We start from the raw sequence: 18,947 nt of genomic DNA, 5'->3' as shown, positions 1-18,947 counted from the left end.
AGGTACTACGCAAGATCATGAGTGGTATCAACTTTGGACGCCAGCAACAGCCATTCGTCATTGTTTGCAAATTCAGGGATCAGGTGATGTATTGTGCTAACACATTGCTTTCATGGTTGTTCAGTTACCTAAATGGTAATTCTGTGGATGATGAACAGAATGGGTTTGAGGGCAAGAGGAGGTGTGGAGGATGAAAAAGATAGTGGCTGGATATGGTAATTGAATAAACAGAGTATGAAAATTGAGTAATTGACTGTTTGACAGAAGTCAGATGTGGATGGAAGAAGTTCACAAGGAGTTTCATGTGACAAGGGTTGCAGTCTCTTCCTGATGATTGCTTTACAGGGTTTTGATTAAAATCACACGATTTTAAGTAAATGATTGTACTCTGATCGTTGTAATCATCCGGACCTCCTTTCCCACCCTAGGGCAGGGTGAGGAGTAGCAATGTCCAGACAGCCTAAGTTTGCCCAGTCCAATGGGCCATGCTTCCATTCACTCATCATTCAAGCCCTTTGAATCCTGGCTTTATCTGACACGCCAAAAAACTTTCACCACATTCTATAGCCTCTCGTAATGTATCTGATAGAGTCAGTCAGGACACTGTCTCGTTAAAAGGGGTGCCAAATCTCTGAGCATGCACTTCTTCATACAACATTCATCCGGCCAGCTTGATCTCTTGTCAGTTCCCAAGCCTTACCGACTTCCATACCTCTCTTCCTCACACACTCATCTACAATATCTCTCCATCTTCTCCTTGGTCTACCTCGCCTCCTCCCTCCATCAAATTCTCTCAGATATACCTTTTGCAGTACTCGATTGTTATCCATTCTCTCCACATTACCATGCCATCTCAGTACGCTCTCTCCAATTCTGGTGTCCACAGACTTTCCCACTCCGTATCTTTCCCAAAGCACAATATTTTGTATCTTATCAACTCTCTCTGCTCCACATACATTCCCTAGCAGTCCCATCTCCACTGCTCTCACTCTTGACTTTTCATTTTCATGCCACACCATAGTCTCACATCTGTATGTTAAAGTTGGCGTTAACTCTCCTTCATGTAAACCTCGCGCAGCTGCAGTGCTTGAGTCTCTGTTTCTTATCAAGGCCTTCATAACACCAATATTTACCTTCCATGTGTCACTCTACTTTCCACTTCTTTTGCATATTTTTCTCTCTTTTCTATCACTCTACCCATGCATTTGAACTCTCTCACCAATTCCGGTCTCTCTACAGTCACTGTAACATCACACTGGGAGTCACCTTCTCTCTCTCTTGATTACCATCATTTTACATTTTTCTGTATTAACTCTTAAAGCATGACACTCACAGACATCAGCAAAACTGCACCGGTCTACCAAGTTCTTCTTCGGTATTTGCAAGTAGCACTGCGCCAGCTGCATACAACAAATTTGAGATATTCTATCCATCACCATTCATTACCAACACCATCTCTCTCTCCATTACTCGTGATTTTACTTCTCTCATCACCCCATCCATATATATATTGAACAACCATGGGGACATCACACAACCTTGTCACGTACCCATATTGATCGTGAACCCTTCACTTAGATCCCATTTACTTTTAGGCCGCTTTCACACGAGGCCATCGGTGGCTGCCACCAGTGGCCGCAATTAGTTGCCTCTCATAGTTTTCAATGGAGCCTTTCATACGAGGCCACTGCGGCTGCCCGGCCAGCAACCAGCTCCTGGCGGTGGCTCACTCGCGCAACTAGTGTCCGCCACTGGCGGTTGCTGCCACTCACTGTAAAGCATTTTTTTCAAATTGGAGCTTTCGTACGGCTGCACTAATTGCCGGCCCCTTCATACTGGGCCACCAGTGGCCTCTTGTGAAAGTGGCCTTACACATGCCTCACTGCAATCATAAAAACTCTTGACAGCACCTAGCAGGTTACCATCTACAGTACACCGTACATCCACAAAACCTTCCACAGGCCTTCTCTGTCTACTTTGTCGTATACTTTTTCCAGATCTATGAATGCCATAAACACCTTATAGTCGCTCTCACAAGCCTTCTCCACTATCTGTCTCACTGCAAATATTTGATCCATGCATACTCTGCCACTCCTAAAGCCACCTTGTTCATCACTCACTAGGACTAATGATATCTCTTTTACTTTCTCTATAACAATTCTTCCATATAACTTCTCTACCGCACTCAATAAACTTATGTCACTGTAATTCTTGCATTCACTTTGCTCAACTTTATTTTCGTACAGGGGTACAATCACAGCCCTTTTTCACTTTGCTGGCACAGTTTCACTCATCCATGCCTTTCTTACATATCTCCAACAAGCACTTCATTCTGGTCTGTCCACTACACTTAATCATCTCTGCACACGCCTCATCAACTCCAGCTGCTTTCCCTTTTTTCAGCCGCTTCACAGTGCTCTTTACCTGTGTGAGTGTCAGGTCTCCTAGCACTGCATTCCTTCTCAACACACCCCCAAAACCAGTTCATGTTACTAGTCTCTTTGTTCTGTCCATTCCCATTCATCAGACTTTCTAAATATTCTTTCCATATGGTCCTTACTTCATCCCCATATGTTAATAATCTACTACATATATCCTTTACACTTTCACATTTCTTTGTGCTGTGACTTCTACATTTCCGCACCTCTTTCCGGAATTACTTCCTAATTTTAGAGTATTCTGTGATAATAATAATTTTAAGTAATGATTATAAGTGGTTGCATTCACTTATAGTTGCAGAGAAAATGACTGATTGATTAATACAGTACTAGTAAGAAAAAATAATTGTAAAACTAAAAAGATGTTTTACAGTATTTTTGTTCTCTGTCATTATTGACAACCTAAAAAATCATTAATAACAATACAGATAGACAGAGTACAGCTCACTGGAGCAGTTAAGGATTTGTTCCTGCTTCTTGAGATATGACTTGTACTGGACATATTCCAGAGTCAGATACTCAGTGAGAAATATCAGCTTGGTATTCCATCCTCTTCTGTTTTTCTTTCCTTCATTCTTTCCTCATCCTCTGCCTACGGGTGAGTTTACATTCTTTCTTCTGTCTTTCTTTCCTATGTTCTTTCCTCTTCCTTCTGCCTGTGGATGACTTTACACTGAGTTACAAGCCAAATGGCTTCCTGCATACCAGGGAACCATTTACTATGCCGGTTGGAAGCCATATAACCAGATTTTGGCCCCTGGTGGTTTAGTGGGTAATTATGGTGCTCCAGTTGGATTGAGCTGGTGAAGATTCATATCCAAGGGGTAGTTGGGGTTTATTGCTCGTGTAATGCCACTCAGGGATGATTGAGGCTGGTCACTCTTTAAATGTCGACCAGCTTGCCTAGCCCCGGGCTTCTATGCTCCTTTTGGGGCAATGTACCATTGGATGATGAGTGAATAAATTTCTTTTTTGTTATTACTGTAATTATTCATGAGTAGTGTGGTAGGTGGGGGGACTCACCATCCACTCACTTGATGTAGTGCTGCTTTGGGTTTCTGCCCTTTCCTCTCTTCCATCCATCCTCTTCTGTCTTTGTTTCCTTCATTCTTTCGTCTTCCTTCTGCCTGTGAATGACTCTACACTGAGTGACAATTCAAATGGTTTCCTGTACTCAAGGAAACCATTTATTACGCTGGGTCGTAACTATACATCCAAATTATGGTGCCCGGTTGTTTAGTGAGTAATTGAGGTGCTCCAATTGGATTGAACCTGAGTAGGTTTATATCTAAGGGGTGGTTGGATTTTATTGCTTAGGTAATGCCACTCAGGGATGAATGAGGGTCGTCACTCTCATGTTAAATGTCAAGACCAACTTGCCTAGCCCCAGGCTTCTACGCTCCTCATGGGGTGACATATAATTGGATGATGGATGGCTTATTCATGCATCAATCGAATACTCTATCATATACGTTTATGTGAAGATACAGAAAGTGGTGAAAGGTTTTTGGCATATCAGATATTGCCAGGATTCTGGGGGCTTGAATAATGAGTGAATGGAAGCATGGCCCATTGGATTGGGCAGATTTGGGCTGTCTGGACGTTGCTACTCCTCGCCCTGCCCTAGGATGGGAAAGGAGGTCCGAATAATGATGATGATTATTCATATAGACTGATTAAGTTATTTTTTTTTACCCAACCTTATTATTCAATGTTATCATACCAAAATAGTTGTGACATATTTAAGTAGGTACTATAGTTTTACCAATGCTTCTTATTAATTTAACTACTAGTTTGCGACTCTTTCCAGTGCCATCTTCATCAGTGAGGAGTATCTATCTATCTATCTATTGCCAGACGCCTCAATCCCGTTTGGGGTGGCCACAAACAAATCGCCTCCAAGTCGCCCTGTCCCCCGCCATTTCACTGCCCTGTTCCCAACTCACACCCCCCTCTCTCATATACCTCTCCACCCCATCCCTCCATCTCATCCTCGGCCTCCCCCTTCCACCTCACTCACATACACTCTCTTCGTCAGTCTTTCACCCTCCATCCTCTCCACATGGCTTGGTAAATTAATGCCGTTTGCCCCTTAGTTGATAACATCTGTTGTAACCTCTTAGAGTCGTAGACTGTGGTGGCTGCCATTGGAGTGAAAACGTAGATGCAGCGTCAGTTAAACTCATCAGTTTAAGATCGTATTTTGTGTACTGTTCTGGATAATGACAGTTTTATTCAGTAGAGGAGAGACTTCTTCAGGTTAAAAAAAAATAGAGTGAGAGAGAACTTACTGTAATCTCCCGTTTTTCATTCATTCATTCATAAGTCCCTGTCAGATAATGCATTTTGCTGGATAATGCCATATTAACCTCCCATCCCCTCTACAGGGGGTGTAACTCCCATAAAACCCTCTACTGTACTGTACTGTATAACTACCTGAACTTAGAAAAAGTCATCCCAAATAGAGTTTTCCCGTGGTTATAGTAGTTTTGTTATCACTGAGATGAAAATCTGCACTCCTGCTGATATAGTGCATTTTTTGGCTCAAAAACATCATTGTTCTGTGTGTGAACGTGTTTTTGCTGACAATGATGGTGCAGTGTCTGTGGTTTCTGATGGCATTGAGGGATTCAAAGATGAAGCCCTACTTGATGAGTTAATCCTAGGTGATGGAGAACCCCTTACCTCAAGCCCACCTCATGTCTTTATAATATATTTTTCTTACTTATTGTGCTCATTTTATTGCTTTCTATTAACCCAACAATGCATATGTATATTTTTGGTATTTACCATATGTGTACGGTATGTATGTACTGTATTTAGTGGATTGGAATTGACATGCCTGTATTGTAAAAGGGAAAATTTTGGCTTATACATGGGATACCTGGTATCAATTAGGATAAATTTCATAGGTTCTGTGTATTCATTACCTTGCAATTCAATTATCATGTGCCATGTTTGGTGCCAATTATGTGTGGTAACCAAGGGGTTACAGTATATTCGTGTAGGTGGCCAGCCTGTCTCTGTGGTAGTACAGTAGAGTCGTGATTTAAGACAAAAAGAAACATCAATCTTACAATAATGTGGACATTTAATTTCTCCCATAATTACTTAATAGCATGGTAATTTCACTCAGTTGTGCGAGAGAGACCGTGTGGGAAGTGTATTCTCTTAGGTATTGGATTTCTAGATGACTGCGTTTGTTTACAACTCTTGTGTTATGCTTTTGTCGGTCGCTGATTGGCTTCCTTGACCCAACCCGACCCACGTGACCCATGTCCCAAACCACTTGCCTTCCTGCTTCAGTGTTGTGTGGATGGTCGATGTGATGAGAAGCGTTCATTTGCTTATTTCCTTGCTCCTCATTTCCTCTCAGAACTCTGAGCACGTGGTTCCAAACTAACTTTAGTTATGCCTAAGCACCCTGAAAGTGCTGTAAACACAAGAAAAGCATTCATTCCAAAGGAAAATGTAAAATTGTTGGACGAAGTGGTGTGTGGTGTGGGAGCTTAAATGCAAATGATCAGACAGATAAAATGAGCTTGGTGTGTTTACGATGTAGATAGTTTCTTTGTTGGAAAAAAAAGTTAATGATGATGGAGCAGTAAAAATTCATGTTTTCGCCTTTAGTGCAACGAGTGTGTGTGTGTGGGGGGGGGAATAAAGGCTTTGTGCCCAACCTTTATTATGTACTGACGGTCATTGGTCGAGAAAATTCTGCTCATATGGTATGTGAAGACACTGCGTTGACGTAAAGTGCATGGCTGACTTGTTGATTATTCACGATTACTGCATTCGTGTGTATCTGAGAAGTGGAGTATGCAGTCACGTGCTGACGACTTCAGTATAGTTTTCTTTCCTTTATTGTTGATAACTAATGACTTTCAATAATAGTTTCACTCTGCTTTTTTTTTTTTTTTTTTTTTTTTTTTTTTTAATGAGTTCACCGAAAGTGATTCCTGGTAAAATATACATGATGCTGGGCAACGATTATTCACGTGTTGATTAGGTCAGAAGTTTTTGCTTGATTGGTAATGAGGACTTTCAGGAGGCTTAGTGGCAATCCTTGGTGGTTAAAAATAAAAATTTTTATGGGGAGTATTTGGAGACAAAACTAGTCGGTTAGGTTAGGTTGGAATGCACTGGTGTGTCCAGTCGGCGAGATTGTATGTAAACATACTATTGTGGGTACCTTAAGGCAGACATATTTGTAATAACCTATCTTTAACCCCTTAACCGCGGGACGTCACTTTCGTGACGCTTGGGAGCAAGGGATCATACCGCGGGGCGTCGCTTTTGTGATTCTGTGTTATTTTGAATTCACCCGGGCTTCCAAGTGGGGGCCTGTATCATCTATCAGTACTGCCAATGTCCAACACTAGTCAGCACTCCTAATCTCATCTGTACTCCCATCCATTGTTGACAATTTAGCCATTTCTCCCCGTTCTTGACTCCCCTCCCTAACCCCCCTCCATTACCCTATCCTCTCGCCTGCCTGGCCATGCTACGCTAAGTAAATCTTCCCTGGAATTTTTCACTGATTTCATCCATTGAAATAAGCCCTATGCCCTATTCTTATACCAAATAATATATACAAGAAAGAAATAAGGTAAGTGAGAGTGCCATACACCTGGAATTGGCTAATTATCACCTGACAACACCTCATGTGCACTCGTTCGCTAATTTTCGCTGTTTATTTCCCCTTGAAATATGCCGTATAATCTATTTTCGTAATAAATATACATATAAGGAGGGAAGGGAGAAGCCTAAGTGATATTTACATTCACCTGGAACTACCTAATTTATAATGTATTGTCTAGATTTCCTGCCAATCATTTCACTGCAATAAAGTAGCTGTGTCAAGAGGCTAAACGTTGGCAGTACTGATTTCCCTAGGTAGGCCACCACCCCGGCCCACCCTTATCAGTTCACTCTCATCTTCCAGTGTGGGGGTACGTCTGTTCGCTCTTGCTAGCTTCAGGGCCTTTTCACCCCCATGCAAAGGGCCTTGTGACCTTTACCCCCTACTAAACCTCGTGTGGAAAGAGGTAAAGGGCTGACAATTGATAAAAGAGTGACTACGATCTTTCTATTGAGTAAAACGGTGCAAGTGGAATTGTAAATAATGTGTAAACAGCAAGTGAAAGTAATGAATGTAACTATACGTGAACAGTGGAAAATAGTTTTATAAGTTACTTCAAGTGACAGTGCATAACACAGTGTAAATAAAATAGAAATGTAAATAACGTAAATAAAATAGAGAACGTAAATAGAAATGTAAATGAGTAGTATTATAAGAATACGAGTATATACCCTAGGAGTAATGAAAGTGAAAGTTTCACTCTAGCATGTCTGAATAATATGAGTTATGAGAGTGAAATTGAAAGTGACATTCACTCTCAATGCTAGTATACAGGACGAGAAAGTGAATGCTACGTATTTTACTGAAAGAAATTGAATCCCTACAGTGACAATAAACTAATACTACTGAAGGAAACTTATGGGTAAAGATTGTAGATATATATAAGTGTTATATAGTAATAGAAATATAAAGTGTGAGGGGTTTTATGAATAATAAATGACAGAGTACCAAGAGCAAACTAGCGTAAGTGCGACGGTCAGACGCGCTCGTAATTTTCATTGCTTTCACAGTGGGTTTTTTTTGGAGTATGGATCCCAAACTACTTGAAAATCATAGAGTAGTGTTTATAGTGTTAATATCTGGCTGTGGTAATCATATTATGGGTTGTCGGGAAGTGTAAAGTGGAGACTTCGTTACCCAACTTCAGAGGTCTCCACAAGTCCTACGGTAACCGACGAAGGCTCAACAAACATTCCAGGAGAAAGCTGAAGGTATGTGCCATAAGCATATGTAATTTTAATATTCTATGACTAATAACTGATTTTTGGCAAATATTTTTTGAGAGTCTGTCGGAGCCTGAATAACCCCGCGGTACACGCAAAACATTGGTAAACATGCCCGCGGTGTAAGGGTTAAATAAATTTCTAACGAAAAATATGGGGCTCCTAGAACCTAACCCTCTATTTTACATGTAAATATATGTCATGTTTTAGCATGAAATTGATTTTGCATGAGGTTCCGCATAACCTATCTCATGTTGTATGTAGACTGCACTGTATATTCATAGGAAGTTGCGAGCCTTCAGATCTACTCATTTCCATGTATGGATTTCATGCTGACTTTAGTAAGTAATAAAATATTCTTAGTGCCTGTAACCCCTTTTGTAAAAAATAATGAAATGTTTACGTAAATACAGGCATACTTCGGTTTGACGATGCATTTGGTTAAGTAAGTACCCATCGCTTGGTGGGGTATCGTATCTCAGGGTAGATTTAACATGTAAAGTATAGGGATGTGTTTTTGAGCCTTGTGTTACCCCCCCAGCCAGGTCCTAAACCCACCCAAATGAGTTAAAAAAAAAGGTTAAAGCCAATCTAAATGGCCTAACCTAAGCCTAAAACCAGTGCCTGTCTTGGTTGTACCCTGTCAAGATCACTGGAGAATGCGATCTCCGACTTGTATTCAAACTCGGTAGAGAAGAAGCAGCAGCATTGAATAAATCCTACCTTCAGACGGTCCCAGGACAATTAAATAAACATCTTTTATGCATAATAATAATGTGTGAATGACTCAGAATCGTCCAAGTGTGAATTGTGATGAAGAGTAGTTAATGTTTTGACAGGGAATTCTCTTGATGGGGAATGTGATCGATAATGCGATCAGGCTAGCCTTTTCAGTGGCCCCTCTTTATGCTGTTTTTGTTACTGTTCTCATTGCTGAGCTCCTTTATTTTCTTCTCTCCTATTTTCCAACATTAATTCAGAAATTCCTTTGAATTTTCAAAGTGTTTTCCCTTGAACAACCTGAATATAAACACATGATTTATGGAGGAAAGATGCGATCGGGATAGGCTTTTCAACGGCCCCTCTTTATGTCGTTTATGGTACTGTTCTGGTTGCTTAGCTCCTTTATTTTCTTCTGTCTTACTTTCCAACATTAATATTGAAATTCTTTTGTATTTTCAAAGCCCTTTTCCTTGAACAACCTTAATGTAAAAACATGATAATATTAACGGTACTCTCTAAGCTTTTCATAATTATTAACCCGCCGCATGCCGGCTATTTTTAGCCCTATGGGTCACCCCAATGCCGGCCATTTTTCGACTCCCCCCCACCCCTCTAAAACGATAGATTTTGATGTGGAAACAATGAATTTCGCCATTAAAATGCTCACCGAGGCTCGGAAATGAGTTTTATTGAGTCCTGCATACTCGCTCACAGGTATAGCCGCTCTCTCATGCTCACCACGTACGTGAGAGAAAGCCACTTTCTATGTAAGTTATACTCAGGGATTTATGCTGGGAAGGTATAGCAATGTTCAGTACACTTTTCTGATTACTTATTACTTCAACATCTATCACAATTTGCGTGTCTTCCTCACTGTGAATGCATTATCTTACACTTACTTGAAGATATATACAACCTGACTTCATTACATACAGTCCTGGCACTTACAAGAAGGTATTTACAACCTGACTTCACTATATAGTCCTTACACTTACAAGAAAATATTTACAACTTACATGTTCATTCATTCATTCATTGTCAGACGCCATGTATCCCACACGGGGTGGCCAAGGGCTTAGAGTTAATTGTTTTACAGGGAGGGGCACTAATCCTCCACCAACCCCACTTGACACGTAGGGATGCCAACAGCATCTGGTGTTCCCAGGCGGTCACCCATCCAAGTACTAACCAGACCCAACACATGAAAATATTTACAAAATGCCTTCACTATGTACAGCACTGGGTGAGGCACACAGGCAGAGTGAGGCAGAGCAAGCGTGAGGGGTGGAGCATATGAATGTATGGCCTTGACAGCCTGGGGGATGGTAGAGGAACAGTTACCTTACATGCCTGCCAATTTTTACCCGCGAATCTTAAAAAATGTGGTCACAGTGAAGTTTTTTATTTTAGACCGTTTTAAAATGGCACTGACACGCGGTGGGTTAATGTTTATTTAAAATTATATTTATGTATTCCATGACAGGTTAGATGACAGTTCAGTGGTCAAACACAAAATAGTTTTTGTTGAGTAGCCTAGTTGTCTACACTGTTTTGTACCTCGTCTGATGGGCTAGAATCCGTTCCCCAAATGCCAGTGTTCACTCCATCTGTGACTAAAACACATTAATCTAAGTTAAAAACAGTTTAAAAATCAACCTGAATGCAAAATTTAAGTCTCAGACATCATCAAATTGGTTTTAAAATATCAAAATCCATCGCAAAACTGGGGTTAGGCCTACTATAGACAGGATAGTCTGGTATTTCAATCCCCATCACGATTCCAGGGTATCACATCTAAGGTTGTCGTAAATCTGGGTTTGGTTGTATGCATGCAGGTGGGACCAGACTGTCTTCTTTGTTCTGTGTGTGTATAGCTCAACTCATTTCCATTGACATCTCTGCAATATGTCTTTTTCTTCTGGAATTTTCCCGGATGATCTAAAAATAGCCAAAGTAATACCTCTTTATAAAGTGGGAGATGTGAACTTATTTAAATACCATCGTCCAGTGTCTGTCTTACCTGCTATTAGTAAAATTTTGGAAAAAATTATGTTTGACAGGATCATGGATTATTGTACTAGCAATAATATTCTCTATGATGCCTAGTATGGATTCCGGAAGGGACGATCCACCGAATCAGCCCTAACAAAATTTAAAAATAATATCCTTGACTCCTTTGATAATAGGGATTATACATTAAGTATATTTTTAGACCTATCAAAGACATTTGACACGGTCCACCATGAGACCCTTTTAGAAAAATTGAAATATTATGGTATTAAAGATACCGCATAGAATTGGTTTCAGTCGTATCTATGAAACCGTAAACGATACACACAATACAAAGATTGCAAATCGCAAAAACAAATTATATCATTTGGAGTCCCACAAGGATCTATATTGGGCCCATTGCTTTTTATTTTGTACATGAATGATTTTACTAACTCAAGCTAGTTATTTAAGTTTCTCTTATATACTGATGACAGCACTCTCTATGCCAGACAAGAGATCTACACTTTCTTATTGATTCAGTTAACACAGAGCTTAATAACATTGCAAAGTGGATAACAGCCAGTAAACTACATTAATAAAACCAGGTATATAATTTTCCATAGGAAAAGAAACAAAGATCAAAATTCAACGCCAATTGAAATTGGAAATACGGTGTTAAAAGAGGAAGATAGCATAAAGTTTCTTGGGGTTATGGTGGATAAACAGCTGTCATGGAGAACTCATTTACAGGATTTGAAAAACAAATTTAATAAACAATGTGGTATACTTTATCTAACACGCCACTGTTTTACTGTTGGTGCACTAACGCATTTATACAATAGCCTTATATATCCACTTTTGTCCTACTGTCACACAGTTTGGGGAGAGACCAATAAGAACAAATTATTAACTATTGAGACAACACAAAAAAGGATAATTAGAACAATAACTCACAAATCGAGATATACTAATGACATTTTTAGAGAATTAGGTCTCTTAAAGTTAAATGATATAAATATCTATTGCAGTGCTTTTTTTGTATTCAGGTCTTTCCACAATCTAAGCAATGTTGAAATGTTTAGACATAATAATAATCATAGATATTCCTTAAGTAGTTCTAATTTACTGGAAATTCCTCCTATGATTTCTGGTCAGTCTCAAACATCTATAAAGTACTGTGGAGTTAAAGTTTGGAATCAACTACCACAAGCTTTAAGAAATGTAGAAACCTTCTCTGGTTTTAAAAGACAGCTTAAATCACACTTATTAATGAAATAACGATGCATATTTGTTTCTGTGGGTGTGTACAGGTATGTACTGTCCATGTTAGTGCATGCTTGTGTATGAGGATATAAGTAAATGTGTATGTGTGTATTTGTTTTTGCAGGTATATGTGTATTTAGGTGTATGGCAATATATATGCATGTGTATATGTGTGGAAATGTACATAAGAATGAGTATGAGTATGTATATGTATATGTATGTCTGGGTATGTATATGTGTGTAAGTGTGCATATGTATGTGTATATAGGAATATATGGTATATGTGTGTTTATATATGTGTATACAGTATATGTATGTATATGTATGTGTGTATATGTGTATGTATGCGTATATGTATGTGTATGTATATGTATGTACTTGTGTGAATGAATGTTTACCATTTGTCCAACAGTTATATTGTTACTACAACTGAAAAAAAAAAAGTGAACAAAATTGTATCATATTACGACTAACATAATTGAGTCTGCATTACGGTGGGACTTGGTACTAATGTGTAATTGGTAACTATGAAACATTAATATGCACTCAACAAAGTACTGTATGTTCATTATGTCATGCTAGCTTCATCACATTGATGTATATATCATGTAAATCTTAGGGTACATAACTTTGTGCATCATACACTGAAAATATTATGAACTATATCGAGTTATAAGCCAGGTTCCTTTAACCCCTTAACCGCAGGGCGTCACTTTCTTGACGCTTGGGAGCAAGGGATCATACCGCGGGGCGTCACTTTTGTGATTCTGTGTTATTTTGAATTCACCCGGGCTTTTAAATGGTGGCTTGTATCATCTCTCAGTACATTCAACCCCCTGCTATCATGCCTAATTGGTCATGGCAAATGCGCGTGATAGTTGAATACGCGATAGCTGAACTGAACAATCAATGGGACAATTTCTAATTGGTTTTTTGGTGGTCCATTTTTCTGACTTTTAACCACTTTATGCCTGCGATTTCCTGCCAATCTCTCCTCCAACATGAAATAAAGCATTATTATATTAATAATAACAGTATAATGAATAAATTAAACAATATAAAAGGCCAAAAGGCCATCAAACTTTTATAAGGATTAAGGCTTGGGTGGTTGATGGGTTCCGAGGCTTGGGAGTGGCTTAATTGCCGCCAGATCTCTTTAGCTGTCTCCATGATTTCTTAGTGTCCACAGCTAAAGGGGGTATCACATGGTACATCGTATCAGGAACGGCCGAGGAAGATTTAAGTGGAACAAAACTTGCACGTTATCACACACGTTCCTCATACTGTTGCCAGAGCCCCGTCTCAGTTGTAAACATGTGATTACTTTATCGACATCACAGTTTTCTCGGCATAGGAAATATTAACTCTTTATAAGGGTCTCAAAACGATTGATATTTATTCTAAAATACAGTATTAATAAGTATTCAGTGTTAGGCTAAATTTCAATGCTGTAGTACAATATATTCTTTCGAGTCGAATGGGTTTTGTTCACACTGTTTTGCCCGTTGTATCCTCGGCAGGAATCCGTTCAGATGCATTCCAAATGCCCGTGGTATCGTTGGCAATTTTACCACGTTACTGTTCCGGTTAACCATCGTATTCTCGGCAAACCTCGTATGAAGTGCCGTGTGAATAAGTTTCGCTTAGCCTGTCTTCAAACTTGACGCGTGATAGCGGTCTTGGGGTGCGTGATAGCTTGTATAGTTGTGCATTTGATGTGTGCGTGATTGCAGATAAACATGATAGCTGAACGCGCAATAGCAGGGGGTTGAGTGTAATGCCAATGTCCAACACTAGTCAGCACTCCTAATCTCATCTGTACTCCCATCCATTGTTGACAATTTAGCCATTTCTCCCCGTTCTTGACTCCCCTCCCTACCTCCCCTCCATTACCCTCTTCTCTCGCCTGCCCGGCCGTGCTGCACTAAGTAAATCTTCCCCGGAATTTTCCATTGATTTCATCCATTGAAATAAGCCCTATGCCGTATTCTTATACCAAATAATATATACAAAAAAGATATAAGGTAAGTGAGAGTGCCATACACCTGGAATTGGCTAATTATCACCTGACAACACCTCACATGCACTCATTCGCTAATTTTCGCTGTCTATTTCCCCTTGAAATATGCCGTATAATCTATTCTCGTAAGAAAAATATATATAAGAAAGGAAGGGAAAAGCCTAAGTGATATTTACATTCTCCTGGAACAACCTAATTTATTATGTATTGTCTAGATTTCCTGCCAATCATTTCATAGTGTATATATTAGCAGCTGTCACCACGCTGACATTGGCAGCATTGCACTCCCCCTAGGCCACCACAGCATTCAGTTTACTGTTGTCTTTCAAGGTGAAACCATGTCAGATTCGCACTTGTCCAATTCCGCCGCTTTTCAGCCCCATGCAAAGGGCCCTGTGACCTCTACCCCTACTAAACCTCGTGTGGAAAGGGGTAAAGGGCTAAGTGACTGCTGTGGAACGTGAACTGGCTAATTTATCAATGAAAATGATGGACAGTGACGACGATCTTTCTGGTGACTAAAACAGTGCAAGTGGAAATGTAAATAATGTGGAAACAGCAAGTGAAAGCAATGAATGTAAATATAAGTGAACAGTGGAAAATAGTTTTATAAGTTACTGCAAGTGACAGTGCATAACACAGTGTAAATAAAATAGAAATGTAAATAATGTAAATAAAATAGAGAATGTAAATAGAAATGTAAATGAGTAGTAATATAAGAACACGAGTATATATTCTAGGAGTAACGGAAGTGAAAGTTTCACTCTAGCATGTATGAATACTATGAGTTATGAAAGTGGAAGTGAAGGTGACAGATTTGCTCTCAATGCTAGTATACAGGACGAGAAAGTGAATGCTACGTATTTTACTAAAAGAGAAATTGAATGCCTACAGTGACAATAAACTACTATTTCTGAAAGAAACATGGATAAAGACTGCAGATATATATATAAGTGTTATATAGTAATAGAAATATAAACTGTGAGTGTTTTTATGAATAATAAATGACAGAACACCAGCGACGAACGATGTCAAGTGGGAAGGTCATACGCGCTCGTAATTTTCAGTGCTTTCACAGTGTTTTTTTTTTTTTTTTTTTTTTTTTTTTTTTTTTTTTTTTAGTATGGATTCCAAACTATTTGAAAATCATAGAATAGTGTTTGTAGTGATAATATCAGGCTGTGGTAATCATATTACGGGTTGTCGGGAAGTGTAAAGTGGAGACTTTGTTACCCAACTTCAGAAGTCTCCACAAGTCCCACGGTACTGACGAAGGCTCAACAAACACCCCAGGAGAAAGCTAAAGGTATGTGCCATATGCATATATAATTTTAATATTCTAGGACTAATAACTGATTTTTGGCAAATATTTTTAGACAGTCTGTCGGAGCGTGAATATGCCCGCGGGACACGCAAGTCAAGCCAAAACATCCCCGCGGTTGAGGGGTTAAGAGAGAATTCTCTCAAAAGGCTCAGCCATTGTACTCAGGTATATGTAAATAATGATATGTTTTATATCTATGGCTAAATATAAAATTTCAATTCAGTTTCAATTCAGTTGACACATCTCGGTGTCACTTTTGATAAATAACAAAATATTCTCAATACTTGTAGCTCATGTGAAAAACAGTAAAAGGTTTACGTAAAAGTGCACTGAGGTAGTGCCAGCTTTTCTCCTTTGTTTCACCTACGTAGCTAATTGCCTACTTTCGGCCTTCTTGTTTAGATCAGTGCATCTCACTATTTTAGTAAATAAAAATAGAGAGTGCCCTCAGCTGAGCAAGTATTCAGCACAGATGAGACAGGCCTATGATGGAATGATATGTATAAAAAAACATTCATTCATTGCCAGACGCCATGTATCCCAAACGGGGTGGCCAAGGGCTAAGAGTTAATTGTTTTACAGGGAGGGGCACTAATCCTCCACCTACCCCACTTGACTCGTAGGGATGCCAACAGCATCTGGTGTTCCCAGGCGGTCACCCATCCAAGTACTAACCAGACCCAACGTTGCAGTTTTGATAATTAAAATCATGTTAATGTAACAAATGAGTGATATGAATGTGTCCATTGTCAAAATGGTATTGAGAGGTTTTGCATATTATGGCACTTTAGGAGTATAACCCCTGTATGTAATTCAGGCTCAAAAAGCAGACATGCAGTTATGCAGTTTGAAAAATTCAGTTTGAAAATTTTTGGTTTCTGTGCAAACTGCTGGTTACTGCTTTAATTCAGCCAGATATTTTCTCCAACAGATAACGATGCATGTTGGTTAATGCTGCGACAAATAATGAACTATGTTAACTAATGCTCTGACAAATAAACGGGATTACCATACCAGTATTGAAAAATGGTGCTCTCCGTATGTTAGCTTCTTTCCAAGAAATCATTAATGAATATACAGTATATCTGATTAGATATGAATGGTTATTATAGTAAAGTATTTTACAGGACTTCAAATTAGGTTATACTATATTAGTATAATGTGGTTCATAATACTATGGTAATTTATTGCTTTTGTTTTAGTAATATTTCCATTTGTGTTAGGTACACGATGTGTCAAAGTTTGAGGTGAAGTCAAGCCAGTACCCATCACTGTGGTCAATGCTTATTATCAGCAACACTGTGGTGGCCAACACAGTGATTGACCAGATGCAGGTAGAGAGTATAATGCTCATTCCCACAGCAGAGGAGGCAGGGCAACTTCTCAAAGACAAAGCAAAGTGAGTATGGTTCTTGTTATGAACTGTGTAGTGTATGCTTTACTGAATACAGTGTTATCTAATGCATAAGTGAACATTTAGACATATTCTTCAAGATTATTATTATTATTTTTTTAATAACAACAGAGGAAGGAAAAATCTGTCTATTGCCAGACGCCTTAATCCCGTGAGGGATGGCCACAAACAAATTGCCTCCATGTCGCCCTGTCCCCTCCCCTTTCACAGCCCTGCTCCCAGGTCACACCCCCCTCTCTCATATACCTCTCCACTCCATCCCTCCATCTCATCCTTGGCCTCCCCCCGCCTCCCCCCTCCACCTCACTCACATACACTCTCCTCGTCAGCCTCCCACTCTCCATTCTCTCCACAAGGCCAAACCACCTCAGTGTGTTTCTCCTAGTGCTTCCTATCATATCCACATCCACACCACAATGCTCCTTCACTTCCTTATTTGTCAGTCTGTCTCTCCATGTGACTCCACATGTTCCTCCCAAATAGCCCATTTCCACGCTCTCACTCATGGCTTCACTTCCATACATTAGAGTTGGTATTACAAAACTGTAAAGTAGTAACTTTTTCACTTCCATGCTCACTTCCCTGTTTCTTATCACTGCTTTCAAGGAACCAGCAACCTTTCTTCCTTGTTGTACCCTTTCAAGCACTCATCCCCCAAACTTCCATCCTTACTCATCACACTACCCAAGTACTTAAACGCACTCACATTTTCCATTTCCTCCTCATCCAACCTCACTGTACATTCACTGACGTTACTTCTCTCAAAGACCATAACTTTACTCTTCCCTACATTCAACTTTTGATTCTGTTTCTTACACGTTCTCCCAAACTCATCCACTCAGCCTTGCAGCTCCCCTTCGTCTTCGCTTAACAATGCAGATTCAGCTGCAAACAACAGTACAGAGAGTTTTCAAACATTGCTGTCTCTCATTAGGGCTGCTTCAGCATCCATTGCCCTACCTTGCATCTCTTTTATAACCCCATCCATATACAGATTGAACAACCATGGAAACATGACGCATCCCTGTTTCAGTCCAACCTTCAAATAGAAAAATTCACTTAGTTCACTATCCATACGCACTGCAGCCTTAGCACCTTCATACATACTCGTCACAGCATTCAACAACTTCCCATCTACATTCTTAATACTTTCCACAATCCTTGTTTATCCACCATGCCATATGCTTTCTCCAAATCCATGAAAGCCGCATACAATTTCTTTTCCTTCTCTAGAAACTTTTCCACTAACGATCTAAGAATGACTATCTGATCTACACAACCTCTTCTCTTCCTAAAACTTTCCTTTTCTTCTCCAACTAATAACTCTGTTAGTTCCCTAGCTCTGTCAGTAAGTATCCTACCATATTCTTTTCCTATTACACTAAGAAAACAATTACCCCTATGATTACCGCATACTTGTTTTTTTCCCCTTTTCCTTTGTACAGGGGAATAATTATACAGTACCTGTCTTCCAATCCTCCGGGACTATACCTTCCTCCCAGGCCAATCTGCACATCTTCCACATCCATTCAACCACTATCTCTCTGCCATGCTTTAGCATTTCATCAGACACTCCATCAGTTCCTGGGGTTTTCCCCATTTTAACTTTCTTCATCGCTTCCACAACTTCTTTCCTACTGATTTCTTCCTCTTTTCTCACATCCCTCCGTCTCCCAGCCATTCCTCAGCCACTTAAGGGGGTATCACACGGTACCTGAAATCATGGTTTGCCAATGGAACGCGTTCCTGGTTTGCTGGAACCAGGCACAAACCCTATCACACACGTTCCTCGAACGCCGCCGACGGTTGGCAAAAATGTAAACAAAGCACACCGGAGTCTGTCCCATCGTCTGACACGAGTCACATGTATCAGACGCAACATGGCTTTTTTTGAATTTACTGAGGGGA

The 18,947-nt window shown here is 39.7% G+C and overlaps 1 protein-coding gene across 1 annotated transcript in view; it reads left to right on the top strand.

Annotated features, from left to right (window-relative positions):
• The window catches only part of SMC6 (Structural maintenance of chromosomes 6), a 256,438-nt gene that overhangs the window by 103,556 nt on the left and 133,935 nt on the right, over nt 1-18,947 (top strand). The window contains exons 11-12 of the mRNA XM_080278837.1: nt 1-83; nt 16,849-17,024. The exon at nt 1-83 is cut by the window's left edge and continues 102 nt beyond it. Coding sequence (XP_080134963.1) covers nt 1-83; nt 16,849-17,024 — 259 coding nt within the window. The remainder of the gene's footprint in view (nt 84-16,848; nt 17,025-18,947) is intronic.

The sequence above is a fragment of the Coenobita brevimanus genome, chromosome 75 (genome assembly GCF_032717465.1).
Source record: "Coenobita brevimanus isolate Jiangsu-jjx chromosome 75, ASM3271746v2, whole genome shotgun sequence".
NCBI classification, from domain to species: domain Eukaryota; kingdom Metazoa; phylum Arthropoda; class Malacostraca; order Decapoda; family Coenobitidae; genus Coenobita; species Coenobita brevimanus.
This window is presented reverse-complemented; position numbering and strand designations above follow the sequence as displayed.